Consider the following 21,873-nt stretch of genomic DNA (forward strand, 5'->3'; position numbering starts at 1 on the left):
TGTCAGCATTTGGGAGGATTAGCTCCATTAAAGTTTAGGCAACAACAACCATTCTTTTGTGTTGCATCACAGGTCACAATACCAAACATTTGGCGTAATTCATCTGTGAATCTTACAATTGTATGCTTCCTGGCAAGTTGGGAAGCCGAGCTACTTCACTTGCACTGGAATTACAGCTGCTTGCAGAGGTCTAGAGGAGGCAAATGGATATGCCTTTGCTGCTGATGAATTAATGTAAGCCCTTTTCTAGGAGCAGCTGGAAGTCTTGGGGCTGTAATCCACAGTGTCAACATGTGCAATAACATAACTGTTTCTTTTGAGCTTGCAAATGTCTTTGAGGTAAGGGTGAAGATGCTGTGTGGTAAAGACTGCTCTTTAGGAAGCTGTCAAAGCCATTAGCTGTGCAGCCTTTTTCTCTATGGGATGAAAAAGGCTTGTCATTACTAAGTGCATTGGAAATTAGAAACTGGTGTATGGTTATATTTCATGAATTGAAACTATATTGTTTCCTATCAGAAAACACTTTTAGACCACAGAGAGAGCTCTTGAAGGTGAAGAGGGAAGTATTGATGAAGTAAATCTCTAGGGAGGAGGAAATTTTTTTCTTTTTTTGTACAAAGACTTGTCTGTGCGTCTGAAAACATTGTGTTCAGAAATACAGAGTCAATACTGAGTCTTTAATTGGCGTCTTCATGCTAGGTGATAAAATGTCTTCAAGGTGTTTTATGCATGCCATGTATGCTGCGCTGATTTCCAAAATCATCTTGTATTTTCAGATAGTCTTACATTTCCTTAGAAGTAAATGTTGTGCCATCCATAGAAATCTTGCATAATAAGCATAGGACTTTGGTGTATAGTTTTGGAAGGTGAAAAGGAACAAAGATTGTCCCATCTGAGTTCCCTAGACAGTGTTTGAAAAAATGTCACACATTACCAGTGTGGGCCATGGGCATGTAATGGGAGTCACGCTGGCATCAGCAGATTATTAGAACTTTGCAGGGCTGAAAGACACGGTGGTTTTGTCACATCAGCAGCACATAGCCTTTGACATCATGTAATTGGGGTGCTTCCAAGCACTGAACCTGCAGCACCACAATAAACTTGACTGTCGTGCTCTACATAATGATGTAGTCAGAGCTGCAGCATTCTGTGACATGAGGTCTGCGTGTCAAAAGCACGAGAGATGTTCTAAGTTAAATTGCTAGCTTACATCTTGTGTCATCTGTGGCTTGAGAGGCATTGATGTTGTTAAAATGGAGGAAACAGGCATACACCTTTCCCTCCTGCCACTGAATAAATAATCCTTAGCCCACAGTATCTGTTGTTGAAGCTGCAATTCAAGAATTATCCCAGTTGCAGAAAAGAAGATTGTGTGTTTAATTTGAATTAAGCAAGCTGTAATTTGTAACAATTCCCTGATAAATAAAGTAGTATCCTAAGAGCAGAAAGTTTAGAAGTTTAGGAGAGCACAATGACTTGTGTTGCCCATTTTTATTTTCAATTACTTTCTATTCAATCTTCCTACATTAAACCGGGTTTGGTTTTGTTCTTTTTTCTTTTTCATAACTATGAGCCTAGTGAAGCTGCTAAGAATTGTGTTTGTCTCCGGCTTTGAAACTTGAGATATATAATCAAACTTAGTACAGACCAGACTTTTTTTGTGCAGTTGTAATATCTTGTGTCATCTACAACCAGGATATGAATCTGCTAATGCTTCTTTTCCCTCCACTCTCCTGCTCAGAAAATTTTACAATGTAGATTAGTATTTTGATGAGAGAGTGTTTGAAGTTTCTTCAAGTAAAATTAGATCAACACAAGACACTTCATAGAGCATGGGAGAATTGACTGAACTGTTTTGAACTTGTCATGAAGGCTGAAACACTCTGCAAGACACACCAGAATCTGAAAATTCTTTCCCTAGTATAACATGAGTGTTTCTTCAGTCTGGATCTGAACCTAGTCAGACTAGTGACTTGCATGAAATTGACCTTAGTGAGGGCATTTGGAATTTGGGAAAATCAGTAGGATTTAATTTAGGCCACAGCTCCATGTATGATATGGCTCTAACCAGGGAATACTTGTGTGCCTTCAAAGCAGCAGGCATGCTGCTCTGGCAGAGCAGGTCTAAGACATCCTGGCCCCTTGTGGGCTTCCCACGTGCCTTTCCTTTATCCTCTCCATATGAAGGTCATAAGTTAGCATCACTGCAGGTCTCCTGTGTGAATACACAGTGATTGCTCCCTGCCTTAGTTCTTATAAAAATGATAGATAGTTCAAACACATTCAATAATGCTTATTTCTAAACTCAGATCCTTTTGATCAGGGAGTGACTGGATGTGCTATTGCAGCAGCAGATGCAAGGAGCCAGTGATCTCTGAGAAAGCTACTGATGAGAACAGCACAATGCATCCAACTGTAGCCTCCATTGTAACTGGAGTACAGAATACAGGGATTACTTTACAAAAGAGACAGTCAAAGAAAATATGGTACCAGCTATACAAAAGAATCAGTCTTAAGGAATTGGTGTGTTCAATTGCAGCTTGAATTTATTGCTGCCGTGTCAGAATTCAATTGATTTTAATTAAAATACTGCATAGTGAGGCTGTTTAAGACCTACTTACTATTTCAGCATTGGTATACTTCTTAAAAATTATTTTTGTCTTTAACTGTGTTTATTTTTATTGTCTGTCATGGTTTAACCCCAGGCAGTCGCTTGCTGTCTCCCACACCAGTGGGACTGGGGAGAGAATGGGAAGGGTAGAAGCTGGAGAACTCATGGATTGAGATAAAGAGAGTTTAATAGAGAAAGCAAAAGCCATGCCCAAAAGCAAAAAGAACGAGGAATTAGTTCACTACTTCCTGTGGGCAGCCATCTCCAGGAGAGTAGGGCCCCATCACACCTAAGGGTGACTGGGGAAGACAAACACCATCACTCCACTTGTCTTCAGCACAAAATGCTATCCAAAACACAGCCCTGTACTAGCCACTGGGAAGAAAATTAACTCTACCCCAGCTGAAACCAGCACATTGTCATAAGGATCTTCTGTTCAATCTGTATTAATAAATCACTTAGTATATGGTTGTTCTTGATTTTTTTTTTTTACATAAGACATTTTCTGGTTTTGGGAGAAAGGAGAAAAGACTTAATTCGGAAGAAACTTCAGATTGATTTCCTCTGCTCAACTTTTGTCTGAAACTCTATTTGGTAGTAGTGTTTGTGGGTTTAAAAATAATAAATTGCCAGGGAAATTTACTCAAGAGGCCTGAGGAAACCAATGGGATATTAAACTAGATTTGGTTTGCAATTCACCATGAAAACAAAAGCCTTTCCTCAGAAGGAAATGGACACTTCTAGATAAAGCACTTGTTAATATGAAATTTTTGTATTGCATGTTTTAAGTTGTTACACCTTTCTATTAAACAAAGACGGGCTGAATCTTCTCACTTGGTTGCTATCCAAATAAGAGAACTTAATTTACAGGCCACGTGGTATCTGCTTTGTTAGTGTCTGGTCCATGATCTTATTCAATAGATTTTGTGATTCAGGAAAAAAGTGTCAAATGTCTTTGAAAAATTACTTTATTCTAGTAAAAGCTGATCCAAGCCCAATTGAGTGTGCATCTGGAAAACACTTTAAATTTCTTGCTGGTAGTATAAGTCAAAGGAACTGTGAATGCTGAATGGAGGATATCTGTATCCAGTGCAATATGACTGATGTAAAACATCCATCTAGCTCTAGGAAAGCTAGCTTCCTCTTCTGTAGGAAAATTTTAAATTTGGAGTACAGTCTGTGTTTTGGCTTCCAAATTGCCTTCAAGTGGAACTTGCTTTATATGTATTTGTTCCATACAAATGTGTTTTGACCTGTGAATTTCTTATGATCTATTAATAGCAAACCTCTACTCTATTTCCCTATGCTCCCTAAATCATATATAGTTTGACATGATCATTTACTTGCACCTGAGTATTCACAACAGCTTCTCTATTCCACAGATTTGCACTGGAACAAAATTCTACTAACATGAATGTTTGGGGAAAAGCAAATGAAAGGAGACTTTGATATCTACCACAGTAAATATTTTCTTTTCCTGAAGAAAAAGTGAAATTTCACAGTGGTTTGGGGGTTTCAACTTTGTTCAGAACTGTCTGAGGAGACCTGCCTCAGGATGGAGTTGATTTTCCATGAGTTGTGCATGTTTCATTCCCTCTTTCTCTGCCACCCTCAAAACTCACTGTAGGTGAATGAGGATTCAGGAATACAAATCCTCAGTGGGCCTCTGTGTTGTCCTAGTGGGAATTTTCCATTCCTTTTATCACAGGTGTACTTGAAGATATGAGAGGTACTCCTGCAGTGCTGAAGAGGGTGTTTGCTTGGAGTTGATTATTAAAAGCAGGGCAGAACTGGCCTCAGCATCTTTCTGTCCTGGTTCCTTTAAGTCACCTGGGCAAACTTCCATCTTACCAAAGCCAAACTCAGACTTCATTATGCTGAAGTTATTCAGGAGAGCAGACTTCTGCCTGCTAACTGATTGTCTGGATGATTCCATGCTACTATTTCTGTTGGAAAGCTTTATTTTTCTGTGCCTCTTGGCTAAATGAACCTCTGACCTGTTAAGTGCTAAATGCTGACAGAATTACCTGTTTATTCCATCCACCTGATGGACTCCAGCAGAAAGCTTAGTGGGCAATAAGGGAGCCTTAGCTTTAAGCAGGTGCTGAACAGTGAGGATAGAAGTCATTACTCTTCATTTCTCTATTAGTTTCACTACTCATCTAGTAGTGATGGGCAAAGAAAAACATTAATATTCTATCCAGAAGCCAAATGCACCAAAGTGTGAGTGTGGCTCGTGTGTTTTCCTATTTCCTAATGGTATCATTAAAATTTAACTAGTCCTCTAAATCACGTTAGTATTCCCAGGGTTAATGTGCTGAGATTGCTGGCAGCATTCCCACAGGAAGAGTTAACAGTGGCTGAGGCTGTGTGGCTGGCATTTGTTGCTCAGAGGGAGGTGTTGGGACTGGAGAAGCCCTGGCACAATCAAGAAAGGCACAATCAAGTCTTTGGTGACAGGGGCATTTACAATACACAAACATATTCTTTGCTATTTACCTCTCCCTTTCCACTCCCTCCTTGCTTTTCTCTCCTCATTAGCCCTAAATCTGTCAGTTCATCTCATCTGCTGCTGGATTTCTAATGGAAATTCTTGACAATAAGCCTGCATATGTGTGAACCTAGCAGGAAGGCATATTGTATGTGCTGTATGATTTAAGAGATTGTTAGACCACAGATAGCTTTTACTGGAGGTCGAGGAGGCTAACCAAGTGGGAGATGCAATTAAAATGGTATTTGTTAGAAAGGAAGAGCTAGCTGTCTGGGCAGACTGAACATGGGGAAATGATGGGTAGCTGGAAGGCCATTAATGATGGCTTTGTAAGCAGCTCTGCAGCATGGGTGGTAAGCCTAAATCCAGAGCTGTACTTTTAGTATGCCTAATAAGACTTCCTCTTTTTTTTTTCCTTTTTTTTTTTTTTCTGTGTGTCAAATCCATTTCTGAATAATGGATTTTAAAAAAATTCTCTGGCTTTTGGGTTTGATTGAGAGATGGGTGAAAGAAATTATGGTGGGTAAGAGAAGAAACTGGCTTTTGGGAGCCTTCTCCATCACCTTGAAAACAAGGCTCTGCAAGATTTTACAGAGCTGATCTTTGTAAAGTCATGGATTTCACTGCTCTGGCAAAGAGGCTGTTTGGTGAGAAATAAGGGATGGGGCAGGCAACTCATTGAAGTGCTTTCTCATTTTAAATGAACATTTGGAATCTGCTTCTTGTAAGCACTTGACAAGAGCTTAATTGTCGCAGGTATTTGATCACATCTCTCCTGTTGGTTTTTTTTTTTTCCTCTCACTGTTGAACTGTTCAGTGTTTGGCTTCATAATGACTGTTAACAATTTTCAAAGTTGCAAGGAGTGGGATAGGCACTTAAGGCAGGTTGCCCAATACATTTTGGTGTCCTAAAAGATATGAGCAGCTGTGAGTATAGAAAGGGCTCAGAGAGAAATATGAGAGGAAGAATACAAAGTGTGGAGATGGAAATGAAGTGGGGAATGAAGTTGGTCCAGGCAGCAAAGCAACACTGCTTGCATGGGACAGATGGCATTCTCGGGAAGCAAGGAGAAATGGGTAAAAAACCAGTGCTCTGTAAAAGCCTGGGCTCACTTTAAAGTCTTGCAGAAATTATGCATATGAATGTTGTGTTCTGTTTTTCCTTAAAAAAGCTATCCCTAAAGTTTATTGTCTCTCAGTTTGTCTCTCTTTATTAAAATAGAAACTAGCAAGCCGCTAGAAGAGTAGAAAGCATTAACTCAAGGTTGTTTTTGATTTAATGCACTTGGGTATTTTTCATTCTGAAAGTTGTTTTTTATCCAAAGGCTAAGGTGCTGGTGTATCCTGTGATTTAAAGACGTGGCTGGCTTTTCTTTCTTACATCTAATTGATTTGTTTCTTTTGTTTACCAGTCACAAAGACATCTATGTTCCATAATGTCAGTTTGAGACTTGGTGTGAAATAGGAATTCAGTTCATTGCACTAGCAATTTTACCCAGCATAACAAATAAATGATGTATGTTTTAGTGCATCAGCAATAAGAATGAATTCAGTCTTGCTTTTCTTTTCCCTGTGCCTGCCTCTGAAGGGAAAAATGTTTGATTTCCAAATTAATTTGAATTCTTATGGTGTTAAGCCTACTAATGCTGTAGTATTATTGTTGTGGACCCTCTAAGGCATGATATTAAGTAGCAGTACTTGTTAATACTTTTAAAAGCAGAGTAGAATAGACTTGAGGTGTGAGAGGACAGCTGAAGGTGAGGCGGGGTATACATGAAGGCTGAATGCACTGGCACTGAAGGCTTTAAATGAAGCACTTTAGAGATTGAAGTGTTTTAAATTGCCATCCTTCTTTGTCAGTCCTAGTTACTTGGTTCTTCCTAGCCTGGTCTGCTACTGTCTTGCCTGTTTAATATTCCACTTAAGTATAACAAGAGATGAAACATCCAAGATGCCTGTATCCTCCAGGAGTCAGCACTACTGATGGGAATACTTGTGTTAGCTGTTTATAAGCAATGAGCTAAACAGGGCTATAAAGAGGAGAGGGAGCAGGAGGGAAACTGTTGTGACTTCTCTTAATTTGCTGTTCTTTTTATCAGCAAAGGAAATAAATTTTGTAGCTTTCCTACTCCAAACTCATGTGCTCTGGGTAATACAAATTGTTTCAATAAGCACACACTGCTAAGGCCTAGATAAGGGTTATTTCTGTGCCTGAAATATCAAGGACTAGAGTGTGCTATGTGGAAAGCTGGTGTGGAATCAGGCTGTTGAGGAAGCTGTGTGTAGTAATGCGCATGGGTGACACTGATAAATGGCTCCTCTAAGCAGGCATCTGCAGCAAATTGTCACATTGAGACTTCCCAGCATACCCTAGACCTCTGCATGAATGAAATCTCTGTTGTGCCATTATTTACCCACCTCCATATGAAATGAGAGGATAGGATTCATTGCTTCAGTGCAGCTTTTATATGAGTTTGCTCTCTTTATGTACGTATAGATTTCTTTTCCTGCACTTTCTGCAGCAACGCTTGCAGAACTCCTGGTGTTCTCTCACTGTGATTAGATGTACAGGTTTCTGAAATGGTTACAATGGCTTTCAGGGTAAAGGGTGGGTCTTCTACATGTAAAAACCTAACATGAAATGTGTTTTATTTATTCTGTTTTTTTTTTACTAGACACATGTATAATTAAAAGTAAATAATAAGCATGGTTTGGTTTTGTTGATTTATTTTGTTTGTGGCTGTTTTAGTAGAGGTTGCAGTGGCTGGAAAAGGGAAAAGCTTGGATTGTTTTCCTTTTTTGATGAGTCGTAATTACTGTCTTCAAAAGGCAGTGAGATAGTTTTCAAATCTTTTGCACTGAAGAAAAGCCTCATCTTTTCCTTGTTTCCAGTTATCACTGGACATCACTGATTCATGACAAGAATCAGACTTGCTTTTTGCCTTTCTTCAACACACTTGTTTGGGTTTTTTTTTTTTTCTGTCTTTTCTGTTTTTTTTTTCTGTCTGTGATTTTCTTGGATAACTTTTCATTGAAACTCTGGTAATTTAAGCTTTGATTGGAAGGTCTCTTGAGATCAGGGTGGAATTTCTGGCCAACCTAGAAAAAAATAGGCAATTTTTTTGCAGTTAGCATATATTCCCAGTACACAAAGATCCCAATAAGTTCCCCCCTCTTCTTAATTCCAGCCAATACATCAAGATTCAGGCCTCTAAGCTGCTGTGAATTTACCTGCAAGGATATAAAATGATAACCTCTGATGCAGCAGCTGTGTCTGGCCAGAAGGACTAAGCACTTACACAAAACTTAGCTACTGGATTACACTAACAAGCACCTTAGCCGAAATTTGCCTTCATGGTGGTGTGCAGAAATCTGACAGGGAGTTTGGGTGCAGCTGAGGTGAGGATGGATGTCCTGTCCCACCACCCTGCTGTGGTGTTGATGGCTGTCTCCTGCTATCTGCTCCACCCTGCTGCTGTAGCTCTCTTATGTTGTTGCTTCATTATTGGAGCTCTTAGCTTCTTGCTGTTTTAGCCTTTGCCCTCGGGCTATTTCTGTATGTCTTGCTGGCTTTCAGTAAAAATGTTGAATATTTGCTGGTGATGTGGAATGGGACTTTGCCCAGCTAATTTTCCATAGGTAAAGACCTTTTTGAATAATTTGGTGGAAGAGGACAGATGTTCTTAGAGGTAGTTAGGTGGTTTGTAACATTAAGATGCTCAGAGGATTTCACACAACTGTGAATATTCACACCATTACCAAAGTATGTACATAGATCTCATCTGAGTGAAATGTTTGCCTCTTCTGTTTTTACAGCTGAGTTACAGAGCAATGTGGTGAACTTATTAGTTGCATAAAATGGTGTCCAGAGTTCTTACCTCCTTGTGATGTTGACTATTAGACTTTTCCCTTTTTTGCTAATGTTTGTCATCCCATTCTCCAGCAGTTCTGTGCTGAGGAGGTGTTGGCTTTTCTGGCTCTGTACAGAGAGGGAGAAGGGACTTATGGTTTGCATTTCAAAGCTGTCAGCCTTAAAGGAATTAGAATATGGCAGTTGAATATATTGTAACTAATTACCCAGGTATAACAAAAATTTATTTGGAAAGACCTTGACTTCTGATTCTTTGTCTGGTACCAGAAATTGGCTGCTAGTTTAACAACAACAACAACAAAATTGCTAATGGGGTTAAGTGTGATTTTTTATGTGATTCTTTTTCAAGGGTGTGTTTATTAATTCTGTCTTCCTACCTTGGACAGTTCATGTCTATGAATAATTTAATTGTCCTTGGCTGTTTACGGGTGTGAATGGCATGCTTTTAGGCATTTTGTATTCATGTAGTATTTGTTAATGTTTGTTTTCTATTCTGCCTGCCTCTCTGCCTTTCCAGAGATCAAATGGATGATGCAAGACTTGACAGCATATAAATGCTATTAAACTGCATCAGGAAGAACAGAAAAGGAGGCCTTTGTCATTTAATTAGTTAGAACATTAATTGGAATAGATTCTTCAGTGTTTTTCTTTTCAGTGGAAAAGTAAACGTTTGCGTAAGTGTTTTTCTACTTTTTGTAAAGTTTGTCATGAGAACCTGTCTAGAATTTACAAGTAACAATTTGTATTGTCTTACATGATATCTCAGATGTGTTCCACCTCTGTTTTCTTTCCCTAGACATTCTTTTATACTGTCATTCACAAGTTTTAAACTGCAAAAATATTAGTTTTTGGATTTTAATTCTTTGTCTTAATTGAGGATTGTATTGCTTTAACTGGTGTTGTCATGATACTCATTGAACAAAAAAAAGACATCTATACATTTTTGGTTTCCATCCTTTCTGATCCAAACATAAGCATCTTTATGAGGTATTTATTAGATGCTGTTAGTAACCCCCATGAGCCTTGGGTTGAAACCCTGAGAACAGTAGGCAAACAGCACACTCTGAAATACTGTTGTCTGCAGTTTAGCCAGGTGACTGGGAAACCAGGTTAAAGCTTTATTGTAATTCTATGGAGTGATCTCACTGTCTCTTTCTGACAAAGTTTCTTCTCTCAGAAAAAAACCCATGCTAAGAACAAGAAATAAAAATATTTTCTATCATGGGTTAATTATTTAATGCCTTCTTTCCTCTGGCTGTTACGTTAATAGTAACTTTTTAGGGTAATACTGAAATTTATAATCTGTGATTAAAGAGTGTTGGAATGTATGTTGCTGCTCTAACAGCCTTCACTTTTGTAGCTATTTTTCACAAGTTCTCCAGAGTTCCTCAAAACTGTCTTCATGTATTTCTTGTGGTGCCTACCAGAGTCCACTACATGTTGCCGGGTTTCATAAAAATGTTGCGTATCCCTTTAGGCAGCAGAGGGTCTTTTAAGGTGCTTTTGATGGTGGCTGCCTTGAATGCAGAGGAATAATTTCCCCAAAGCCAACCCCAGTGTTGGGTAGCATGTATGTGCTTTGCTTGGCCTCTAAAGTCCTGCCCTGCAGCTCTGGCTGGTGGGTGAGATGGGTGTCAGTGCTGCAGTGTCCCCCGAGGGAGGTGTTTGGAGACACCGTGCTCAGTGTGGGCAGTGCTGGATGTGCTGCCTCTTTGTCTGTGGAATGGCTTGTTAGGCTGCCTTTAATTTGAACCATCTGTGGCAACCTGCGTGCTCTGTTATAATACTGTTTTTATGTCAGACCTCCAGTGGCATGCTGTGAGAGAGCTGGAGACCAGCATGGGAATTAAGGTAGAAAATCCACAGGAAACACATTGCAGTGGACGTACAATTAACTGGAAAATAATTATGCTCATTGTTAACTGTGTATCCCGCACCAGACCCCATCAGTGTTTTTATTCTGTCAGCTGTATTGACTCTGAAATGGCAGGGTGTAAAACAAGGGTGAAATGCATCTGTAGTTGTTCCAGTGTTTGTTAAAGGCCACCTTTCTCTTGGGTGAAGCAATATTGGCCTTGGTGCTTCCCTTTATCATTGTCTCTTGAAGGATCCATTCAGACAGTCTGAGACTTGTTACAGCCCCCAAAACATAGAGTTGCTAATTGGCTTATGGCTCTGTCCTTTCTTTACATACTGCTGTTTCTCTTCCTGTAACCAGGAAACATACTGTATACCTCTTCCCTTTAAAAAACTTCTATGCTTTTTTAACCTCTCTACCCCATCTTCTGTTCTCTTTTGATAATTTTATTTTCCCTAACTAGTGGCTCACCTGGACAGGATTGCTGCTGGCTCTGTGATTATAGCAATTAACTCTAACCCTAAGGAAATGGCTTGCTGTGTTGCTTGGCAGCCAGGGTCTGCAGGAACTGCTAAAAAAGAACAGATCACACTTCACTTTACTTTCATTTTAATCTCATTATTGATTCTTCGAGGAAAGCAGCTTAACCGCGAAGGGTCTTGTCCATTTTCAGGTTAGCTAAGTTATTCCAAAATCTGTTGACTTGACTAGTTTTTCAGAGTTGCTGTGAATTTCTTACAACTTCTAGCAAACCACAGTGAGTTTGGCTGTTCTGTGAACAGGGCTACTTAACAGCACTAAAGGAATTGAGGACTACAGTGGGCAATACTGTCATAACAGTATTTTCTTCTGCATGTTAGACTTGATTCGACAGTGGTGTTTAGCAGAGCCTTAGTGTTGTCTTTCACTTGGTGGTACAGAACAATGAAAATCCAGTTTTAAGTGAAGTTAGAGCCTTGGGAATACGGTGTTGTCTTTAGCAAGCTTGCTCACACATGAGTAACTAACACCAGATGTGTAAGCAAGAGCTTTGAATGTTGGAATTGAGCAGTGTGTGTGTAGGTATCTGAAAGCAGGCCTCACTCTGTGCACCAGGTGCTATCAAAGAGCACCTCTCAACTAACATCAGAGGCAATAATGTGAACAAGCTGTCTGAACTGGGGTGGCATGGCACAATTAAATCTTTGTAGGGCTAACCTCAGCCTGCTGAATTGGCTGCATGAGAAGTAGATCTGCCTACAAACAAACATAGGGCTAATAAACCTACAACTTGTTTTTGTACCTTCATAGCCCCTATAGTCATTCTTTTGCCCAGATGGAAAATTCAAACCAAGCTCACAGTTACTTAGTCCAGCCTCCACTCCAAAGTAGGGTAGACTTCAGTGTTAAATCAACTTGTTCTGGGGCTCATGCAGTGAAATGATGAGCATCTACAAGGCCAGATATTGCACAGCCTCTTGTACCCCTGTTGCCCTTGCTTTTGCAATCCTGTCCTCTCAAGTGCACATTCTTGCCCTGTCTCATGCCAGCATTTACTTTTCTAATGTCTTGGTGAACTTGTTAGGGGGTTAACATGGCAAAATCAAATGCTTCCCCAAACTCATGTTACTGGCAAAAAGGGAGCTGAATGTATTAAATGTTGCTTAATAAATCAGACCTTGTTTCACCTATGATCTCTTTCAGTCTGGATGTATTTGTGTTTTTTAGAGCCAAATTTACACCCAGCTGACTGCTCATCTTATATCACTATACACAAGCACTATGATTCTACTTATAGCCACTGGCAAAAAATTCTTTTTTCTTTCCCCCACCGTATATGAGTGCATGATGAAAAAACATGCTTGTAACTAGAGAGGAAAACCTCAGCCTTTTCACAAACTACAGTCTTAGTTATTACACTGCTGCTAGCATTCCTCATTCCTCATTGTTGGGTTTCTATTTTTTTAAGGTGATAGACAATCAATTTAAATGAGAATGCCTACCCTTAGAACTGGTGTGAAGGCAGTGAATTTGTATGGCAGTGCAAGTAGATGGGTAAGTGCAGTATTGACAGTAGCAGTTTAAATGTAGTGTTTTGTGCTCTACTGATGTGTGGTTGTGGGTGATCACTTGCAGTGACAAACAGTGGATTATATATCATCTAATCAAAGAAAGTCTAAAAGAAGGAAAAAGGTGCTTGAAATCCATAAATGGCTCTTACAGACACATCTGAGTTCCCCCTGCACGTGCTGAAAAGATGGAATTTAACCCTGCTGAGATCAAGGTGTTTGTGCTGGGCTATACTGGTGTCCCTACCAGGCAGTCCAACACAGCAAGCTTCTTTTCTGCAGCTGTACAACATGCAGATCTGCATGTTGTACATGTCTTTACCTTGATCTGTTTTTCTTGTGGCTAAACAGCCTTCTGCCTGCCTTTGGGAGGGAATGTGGCAACAGGTGCATGGGCCTTGTCCAGGTTCTCTGTTTCTGGTCAGCACAGGCAGTGAGCCATTAAGCTCCTCTAGAACATGTCCCTGTGCTGTTCAGGGCTTCAAGCCTGTGCTGTTAATTGTCTTTCTCTTAATTCAGCTGTGGTGGAAAAAAAATAACTAAGTGCAAGTCCCTTGGCTGTTGCTACCAATCATACTTTAGGGTTTAGTGCAATACAAGGGTGCTTCTCCCTGTTAGAGGTATTTAATCAAGTTGGAGGAATCCTAGGAATAGAGTAAACATTGATTGAATTCCTTTGCACTTCCCTTTTGTTAACATTTCTGTCCTATACACCCAGTAGCTGTCTCAGCTTCACCTCTTTTTAAAATTTTTAAAACAATTACAGCTATTTTGAAAACTTACAAAAAGACCCAAAGTTTCTTTGAGTAACCCTCTTGGTAAAAATAAAACCATACCTCTAACTGTCAAATTTTAAAGAGATAATGGGACTAACCTGGCTGCCAGACACTGAGCAAGTATTCTTTTAACTTCAAATGGTTCTGAACTTGGTCTACCCTGGTCTGTTTCAAGGCACAAATACCAAAGCTTACTTATTGCAAATGTCTCTTGGGCCAAGAGAGTAACTAGGGAGTGGCAAGAAATGAGCCCTGACAGTGGCTTTCCCTCTCTGAGTGGGTATTGGTTCTCCCCCCACTGCAGGAACACACATGTAAAAGAATATGGATGCTAGGTACCCATTTTTTACCTAGGTAAATCCTTTAGAGGCTGGTTGCCTGGGTTTGCTGGCCAAATTGACTGGTGGTGTTTTGACTCCACAAGTGGCTGCTGTCTTGCACTGTGAGACCTTGGCGAGCAAGTGTGATGGAGAAAGAAATGGCCAGAGCAGGAGAAAAATCCACCCCAAGTTTCAATTTGTTGCTGTAAGTTTCTAATGTCTTTTGAGCTGCCTCCTTGTAGCAAAGGGAATCATATTTAATAGGAACCTTTCCATGTTCAGACAGTTCAATTATTCAAAATGCATTAAGACTTTTTAAATATTGGGACAACTTCTAGTAATAAATACATTAGTTCAGTTTTCAAAGTGCACCCCAAATAATTCACAAGTATTAATGAATTATCCTGCAGGCTTTTGTCTGCCCGGTGGGATATATGACTGGAGATCAAAGGCATGGAGGAGTGAAATGACTTGCCACAGTCACAGAGAGTGTGACAGTGTGATTCCCAGGACCTGTGTTTTAATGACAAAAAGCAATGTGCCACAGTGAATAGCTCCTAAACTTTTACATGGAAGCTGAAAATGTTTTTACAGTAGCATAGAAAAATCAGATGGCCTTGAACAAACTTTGTTACCTACAAGTTATTTTTGCCTTTGTTTGCCCTGACTCCTTTGTGACTCTACTAAGAATGTAAATTCTCATTGGGAAAAAACTGTCACTTGTACACTGTATGGCATACGGGATCTTCATGCTGTTTAGTTATTGTTTTTAGCTGTTGCCTCTAACTGCTACCATAATGTGAAACATAAAATAAATGTAGAAAGATATTTTGTGTAATGTTATTTCAAGTTTTGCTTTCCTTAATGTATTTTTTTGCATTGTTGTTTAGCACTGTGGGTGTCTATTGTGCTTTAGATTGCCATAAAGCCTTATATTCTACTTACTTGCATAGAATATTACTTTCTCTGGTCTATTTCACCCTCTCTCACTTACCCACGTCTTATTCTGAATTATGAAAGAGCCAGGTAGATTTGAATTAGCTACTCCTGCTCTGTGGTGTTGGTTTTTGTGTGTGTTTTTTTTTTTTTTTTTTTTTTTTTTTTTTTTTAAATACACTGCATATAAATGCACTGACAAATTGAAATTAGCCTCAACAGTAATTTACGGTTGGACCAGGATCCACTCTACACTAGTGTATCCTGTAAAGAAAGAAGACCATGTTAATGTCACAAACTTCCTCTCTTTAAGGGCTCTGTAGTTTGAAGCAGCATGGTTGCCTGTGTAATGCTTGCTGACACTCACAATTTTGTCTTCTAATTGTAGCAGGGGAAAATACAACTCCTGTCAGAGTCAGTGGTGGGTCAATGGAGAACAAAGGCAGCAATCAATCCACGGCCTAATTAAAGGCAACAGTGCCAGGAAATGATAGGGAATTCAACATCCTGACACTCAAATGTCCCTAATTGGACTAGTGTTCTTTATAAACTGCCCTGTGCCCCACTCCATATTGCCCCAGCTATGATATCTCACTCTGTGCTGAGTGTTTTGCTTTGCTCTGGAGTTCAAGGCAAAGCTGGATAGAGGATCGATTAGCAATTGCAGTTGGTTTATGCTCTTTCACTTCACTGTTTTTGGTAAAGGCTCAGTTTCTGAATGATGGTTAGAAGTCAGTCAACACCCTACCATAGTTGTTAAGCTCACAAAAAGGGATGAGGGAGCTCAGAGAGGAGTATGATAAGGCTGCTGCTCTTCTCAGGCTCTTTAAATGAGAGAGTTAATGGTACTTTTGGGAAATGGTACTTTTGGATGTAGGAGGTGACTTTGGTTCATTAATGATTTCATTTGAAGTGTTGTAGTTTCTACTTGATGAGATTTAAGTCCCTCTGAAGAACTTCAGACAAGAAGAGGAGTTTAAACAACCAATATTTGTGACCAAGAAACCAAATTGGTTTCTGCATCCATAGATGTATTTCACACATCTGATAAAGTGTAGCAGTTGCTGCAGGAATCTGATGAAAAGTCTTACAAACTCTCTATGAGTTCTCTGGAAGTGTTAAGCGAATAAATACATGTTAAAATGAGTCGTGCAGTATGTTCTAGTTAAATAATTTTAAACTAAAGTTAAAAAGCAGATGCTCCTGCAGACCATCTTAAGTGCAGAAAAGAAACCCTAATAGAATCTTCAGTAGCTTTGCAGAGAAATATGTTTTGAACACCAGACTAATTGTACTTCTGCAGAAATTTCTTCTCCAACACTTGTCTATCGGACGCTTCTGTACAACGTGAGAAAAAAGTTAATTCTTTCTTTCACCTTGAGGAAAACCTGCTTTGGAATGTAGTGGAATTTAAGTCTGGAAAAAATATCAAGATCTTTTTTCTGGACATGAAGATCTACATCTGGGGACAGGGAGAAGATTGTGGGTGGTAAATTACAACATGTCAGGGTTGCTATACAGTTGATGCTACCATGCTATATAGTTGATTTGATTCTGAATTTTTGCAGTTTTATCACTCCTGCACATCTCTCCTCAGCTGTATAATAAGATGTCGTAGTATAAGATAGTCAACAGTAATTCCATGAATTTCAGTGGAATGTTGCACATATAACATTGTTATGATACAATTAATGAGAGATACCGCGGCCTGAATTAAGGTGCAAATGAGACCAAATGTTGAAGCCAATAGTAAAGATTTTATTTAAAAATGAATGTGGAGTAGAGAGAAACAGTAATATGGGGTGGGTAGGGAGAGAGGCCAGTCGAGTAGAAGATGGTCAGCACCTGTGGATCCAGTGGCATCCTGGGTCTTCTCTTTCGTCCTAGACTTCTTGGTGGTGGGGATCTTGAGGTTGTTCAAAGTTTTTTGCTGTTAATACATTTTAACAGAGGAGTTTAATGCTCATTGGCTACACAGTTCTGTAATGCTAATTGGTCCACATGTTCAGCTTTTCTCTTCTTTTGGGTTGCTGAGTTTCTAGGGTCAGTGGTGTGAATTGGTGGTTGTGATCTCCACCTGACAGAATTACACTTTACACAGTCAGAGCTGATTCAGCATAGTTGCTGAGTTGGCTTTCCTTGTGGCTCATAAATTCTACCTTTTTTTCTGTCCATTATCAGTAATGCATTCTTCTTCCCCAGCTTTGTTAACCTTCCCCTAGGTCTGAGATAACACCTAGACAATAGTACTACCTTTAATCCCAAGTTCCTGCTGTGGGGTCTTATCTTACAGTCCAAGTTCCCTTCTGTGCTTATCTCATGGCAAAGTCCTTCTGTGGCCTTAACAGTGTTTGAGATGGGCAGCTGTACTCTCTGGGTCCCCATCCATATGCCAGCATATTTCTGAAGGGCTGGGCTGCAGGTTAGGCTGTGGCATTGGAGTGCCCCTGGCAGAGCTGAGCCAGGAGCCTTCCCCTGGGCCAGCTGCCCATCAGTCAGTGGAACATGTGCTTGTTCAGTTTGCTCAAGAATGTGAATGCTGTGTACAGTGCACACAGGGATGGTTCCCTGGAAATGAAAGGATTTGAGATATTTTTGTTTTCTTTTCAGAGAAATTGCAGGAATTATAACCACATCTGTCTAGCTGCTCATGGAACTATTTAAGTCAGCTACCCCTATAACTCTTATTTCCTGAGTGTTTTTTATCTGGGAGTTGGATGCCACTGAGTAAGAGGTATTTTTCATTGTGAAGTGGAAAGACCATTATAAAAAAGTATTTAAAATACAGATAAATGCAAGCGACACTGTTTGTGTTAATAGTGTGGGTTTTTTTTCACTCCAGGGCTCTGTAAAATTTCAGGAAAAATTTAATTTTATACCTAGATGAAATAGTCTCTGGACAAAAGAGGCCAGTCTCAGGTTTTTTTCCTCATGTCCACTGTACCTGACAGCAAAATAAAGTCTTCAGATGAAAAAGCATTGAAGGAAGCACTGAGTAACTTTTTTTCCTGTTTTTTTGGTAAAAACTGGTGCTGATGACACTTCTAAACACATTTAAATTATGCAAGTCTGAAAGCAACAGAGCAGTTTTTTTCTATACCAACAAATTTGACTGGAGTTGTTTTCTAGTACCTAATCACAGTAATGAAAGTTAATCCAAGTTTGAGCTTCAAACCATTTGAGGAATAACTAATAAACATAACTAATGAGTGGGCTCTCTGTGTGTGTATTAGAAACAGGGTTTCTTTGTATGCTACTTAAAAAACTTGGAAATGTCTCAGTTGCCTGTTATAGGAGGTGTGGAAAACTCTCCACAGACTTGCTTGTCTCCTAAGCAGCCCAGCCTCCTGCAAATTATATACTTTGCAGGGAAGCATTATTAGTTCCAGTGGAATGGCCTGTGGCACCGAGCAAACCTGTTTATAATCTTTCAGCACTCTGATATTGCCTATACTCCTAACAAGAAGGATCTAGAGGCATGTAGAGGGGTAGAAGTGGATCCATATTTCAGTGTGACTAGTACTTTGAAAAAAGAACAGCAACTGTTCCCTGTTAAATATCTGCAGTTTAACTCTGTCCAGTGGCAGAGGAGTTTTATAAGTTTTGCAAATTAAAAAAAAAAAAAATTAAAACCTAAAAATTAATAATATAACTACCTAACCAGCCAGTTCCCAAAGATGGGGGCAATTTTTTTTTAAATCTACATGATATTCTGATAAATTAAGTTCTTTTTCAGATCCATGAACCTCCTCTCAAAAAAAAAGAAAACCAAATTTGGTGGGGAGAAGGAGGCCAAGACCAAACCATAATGAAACCATAATGTTGTATCCCAGGCTGTCAAAGGCTGGTATGTCATTATTTATCTTCTTAGGCTGATGAGTTTATTACTGTTTTTGTGTGCTGTAACAGATTGCCACATACTGGGACCTAATAGATGCATATTATATATGTGTGTGTCTATATTTTGTGTATTATGTATACATATAACATATAGATGTTATTTAGCTGTAGATCTAGCTAAGTAGCAAGTTTTTTTGAGCAGAGGGACCAGCTAAATTCTGAGCTCTTTCTAGTTGCCAGGTCAATAACACAGCTCTGCTTCCATCTGGCAAGAAAGGTTTTCCCCAGCCTCATTCTGTTTTCCTTCTGTGCAGTGTGTAGGAGATGGATTTGAATCACAAGACTGGCTGATGTATCGTATAGAATGCCCCCCAAGGTACAAAGCTGTGTAAATTCTCCTAAACTTGGTGCAGAGAGTAATGGTGGAATAAAACAGGATGAGTAGGTTTTCGGTAGACTTCAGAGGGTTTGTCAACCTCAAATGGAGAATTTCTTTTGGCTTTTGAGCTGATAGAGTACTTCAGTTGCAACTGAGTTTTTCTGGTGCAGTAGTTCAAAGGCATCCAGATTATAGCTAGTCCTTGTTATTGCTTGTAATCTTTATATGTTAATTAAATCAGAAAGCCTTCTGATGAAGTGATGATTTTTCATCATCAAGCTGCATCTGAGTCACTGCACAATATTTATTTGATACCTGCTATTGTTTTATGGCATTAGCAAGATTAATTCTTTCAAAGAGTCCAGCTGCTTTCTGCTGTTGCCAAGTCACCAGTTGCACTTCAAATTGCACTTTGACTGTTCATATGAAAGCTGGGGTTGTAACTGAGTCCTCTGTGGGCTGGTGGCTGTTTTACTTCCATTTTGACCCTGAGTGGAAGTGGGCAAATGAGAAGTTTTCAGTGGCAGAGTGTGTCAAGTATAGACCAAGGACTTTGCATGCCAGTGCTTGGCCTCGTGCCAGATGTACATGTTTGAATGGAGTTCAGACAGAGTTATTAACTTATGCCTACCTTCTTCTGAAATATTCTTTTTGAATTGGCATCACTGACAAAATTGGTATCTTTTCTCATATATATTCAGATCTCCACTGTATGCCTCCTAACCTGTAGCCATCCCTGAGCTTTTAACAACTCATCTGATTACAATAATGTTCCTCCTTTCAGTTGTTTTTGCCATTAAAAATCAGTGTTTGCTGACACCTACAACATTCAAAGCTGAAATTCATTGGTGTGAGCCATGAACACTTGATGTCTGTCAGATGCAGCAGGGCATTAATTACAGGAAAATGACAGATTCCTTAACAATGTTGTTATATTTTGAAGGGTGAACTTAGTGTTATCTAGTGTTTTACATGAGATTGTCCTGTTCATAATAGGGCAGGTTAGGGGAAGAAAAAATACAGCTCATTGAAATTGCTTACAAAAGTTTGTACACAGTGTCATGTTCTTTCTTGCTTCATTAGTATTGGTTGAGTTGTCTTCGGCTCTTTTTTACCTTTTTGTGCCTCTTGGGCAGACTCCATCATGTTGGCTGTTGTATTTCATTATTTGCATCTTTTGCTGAACTCTGTCTGTGGGAAACAGAGTCCTGTAATGGTGTGCACTATGTACACAAAAGAAAGGACTGCTCCCTGCTCTGTAATGATAGCAGTGACACTTAAACTAAGCACCCTGTCTGAGGGGATTGCTCTGAGTATGTATTCTCTTGCTTGTGACATGGGAGGGCTGTTTAATGATGTTACACTAGCAGTTATTCTCCCAGGCAGTTTTCTCTTTTGATTCCTAACACTTCTAAATGTTGTGTAGCCCAGAAGAGGGACTGCCAAGCTTAGAATGTGGTGTCTGTACATTTCCAGAGTGTGCAGGAAAACCTATAGAAGGATTTTAGGACTGAGGCAATGGGATGGAAATGAGTTTCACAGAATTTTCATGGAACTTTCTACAAATTCCAATGCCTGAGTTTCATTGCCTGAAGTACCACAAGCAAAGAACCCTTTCTAGAAGGGCCACAGGAAACTTAAGCTGGTATAAGTTTTCTACAGAAACCTTCAGGTGAAAATTGTAAAATTTCAATGTGTTGTGGTTAAACCCTGTTATCACTCAACTTATCACCACAGTTGTAATAGCATAAATGGATTTGATGATTAAGTCAACATGAATGATTTGACATGGTAATAAAAAAATAATTCTAAGCTGTAAACTGTAAATACAACTGCTTATTCTGTTTTTATTGTAGAAGCAAATGAGGGATAAAATATTGTTATATGCATAAAAACTTTGCCAGGTCTCTGAACTTTCAATGAATAAAGCATTGGACAGAAAGTAGAGATGTTTGAAGAAACATTTTCTTTTTCATTTCCTCCAGGCAGCAGTTTTCATGACTATAGGGAAGTTCTACCCTGCACGGGTTATTTAACACCTGGATCGTTATACCACTGTAACTTCTAGGTTGTTTCTACCCAGAGGCAAGAGGAGGTAACTTTGGTAAATGGCATATAATTCTAGGTCTTGCATCTTTCACCCTACCCTGTGCTTAGTGCGTTCCTCTGTAGACACAGGTGGAGACAAGCTGTTGGCTGAGAAATAAAACATCATTAAATGCTCTCACAGGTTATTACCTTGCTTTCAGATTAGCTGAAACTGTCAGCACAATCGAGGCCTTCTGCTTGTGTGGTGACAGCCCTTTTCTGGGGATTGTTTTTCATGGTCAGTGTGTGTGGCTATTGCACTGATCCTGCAAACAATTGAACTGGCAGGGTAATTCTCTGTCAGTGTGTCTGTGAAGGTTGGTAATGGGCTCCTGGGTGTGGGTAAGGGGCTCTTTTGCTGTCAGTGCAAGTGCCAACTTGTCCTGCCAGCAAGCACTTCTGCCTGGCCTTCCTCCTTCCTTGCTGTGGTGCCTGAACGTGCGCAGTTAGCATGGTGTGCTTTTCTTGTAGCATTGCAGTTTTTGCCAGTTTTGCTGGCTGTGGGCTAGCTCTAATGTATGGGCTTTCCATTAAGCACCGGGGGCTGATCTGTGTCCCCGTAGGTATGTCAGCTTGGTGCCCTGTGTTCAGAAGTAGCACAGTGTCCTGGCACGTGTTTTGTTGTTTGGTACATCAGGAAGATGTGTGGTGTATG

At 39.7% G+C, this 21,873-nt stretch overlaps 1 protein-coding gene across 1 annotated transcript in view; it reads left to right on the forward strand.

Moving 5' to 3' along the window:
* Window positions 1-291: 291 nt before the first annotated feature.
* LOC132325699 (kinesin-like protein KIF26B) overlaps window positions 292-21,873 on the forward strand; it is a 269,005-nt gene continuing 247,423 nt past the window's right edge. The window contains exon 1 of the mRNA XM_059843282.1: window positions 292-339. Coding sequence (XP_059699265.1) covers window positions 292-339 — 48 coding nt within the window. The remainder of the gene's footprint in view (window positions 340-21,873) is intronic.

This window comes from Haemorhous mexicanus, chromosome 3, assembly GCF_027477595.1.
Source record: "Haemorhous mexicanus isolate bHaeMex1 chromosome 3, bHaeMex1.pri, whole genome shotgun sequence".
NCBI lineage: Eukaryota > Metazoa > Chordata > Aves > Passeriformes > Fringillidae > Haemorhous > Haemorhous mexicanus.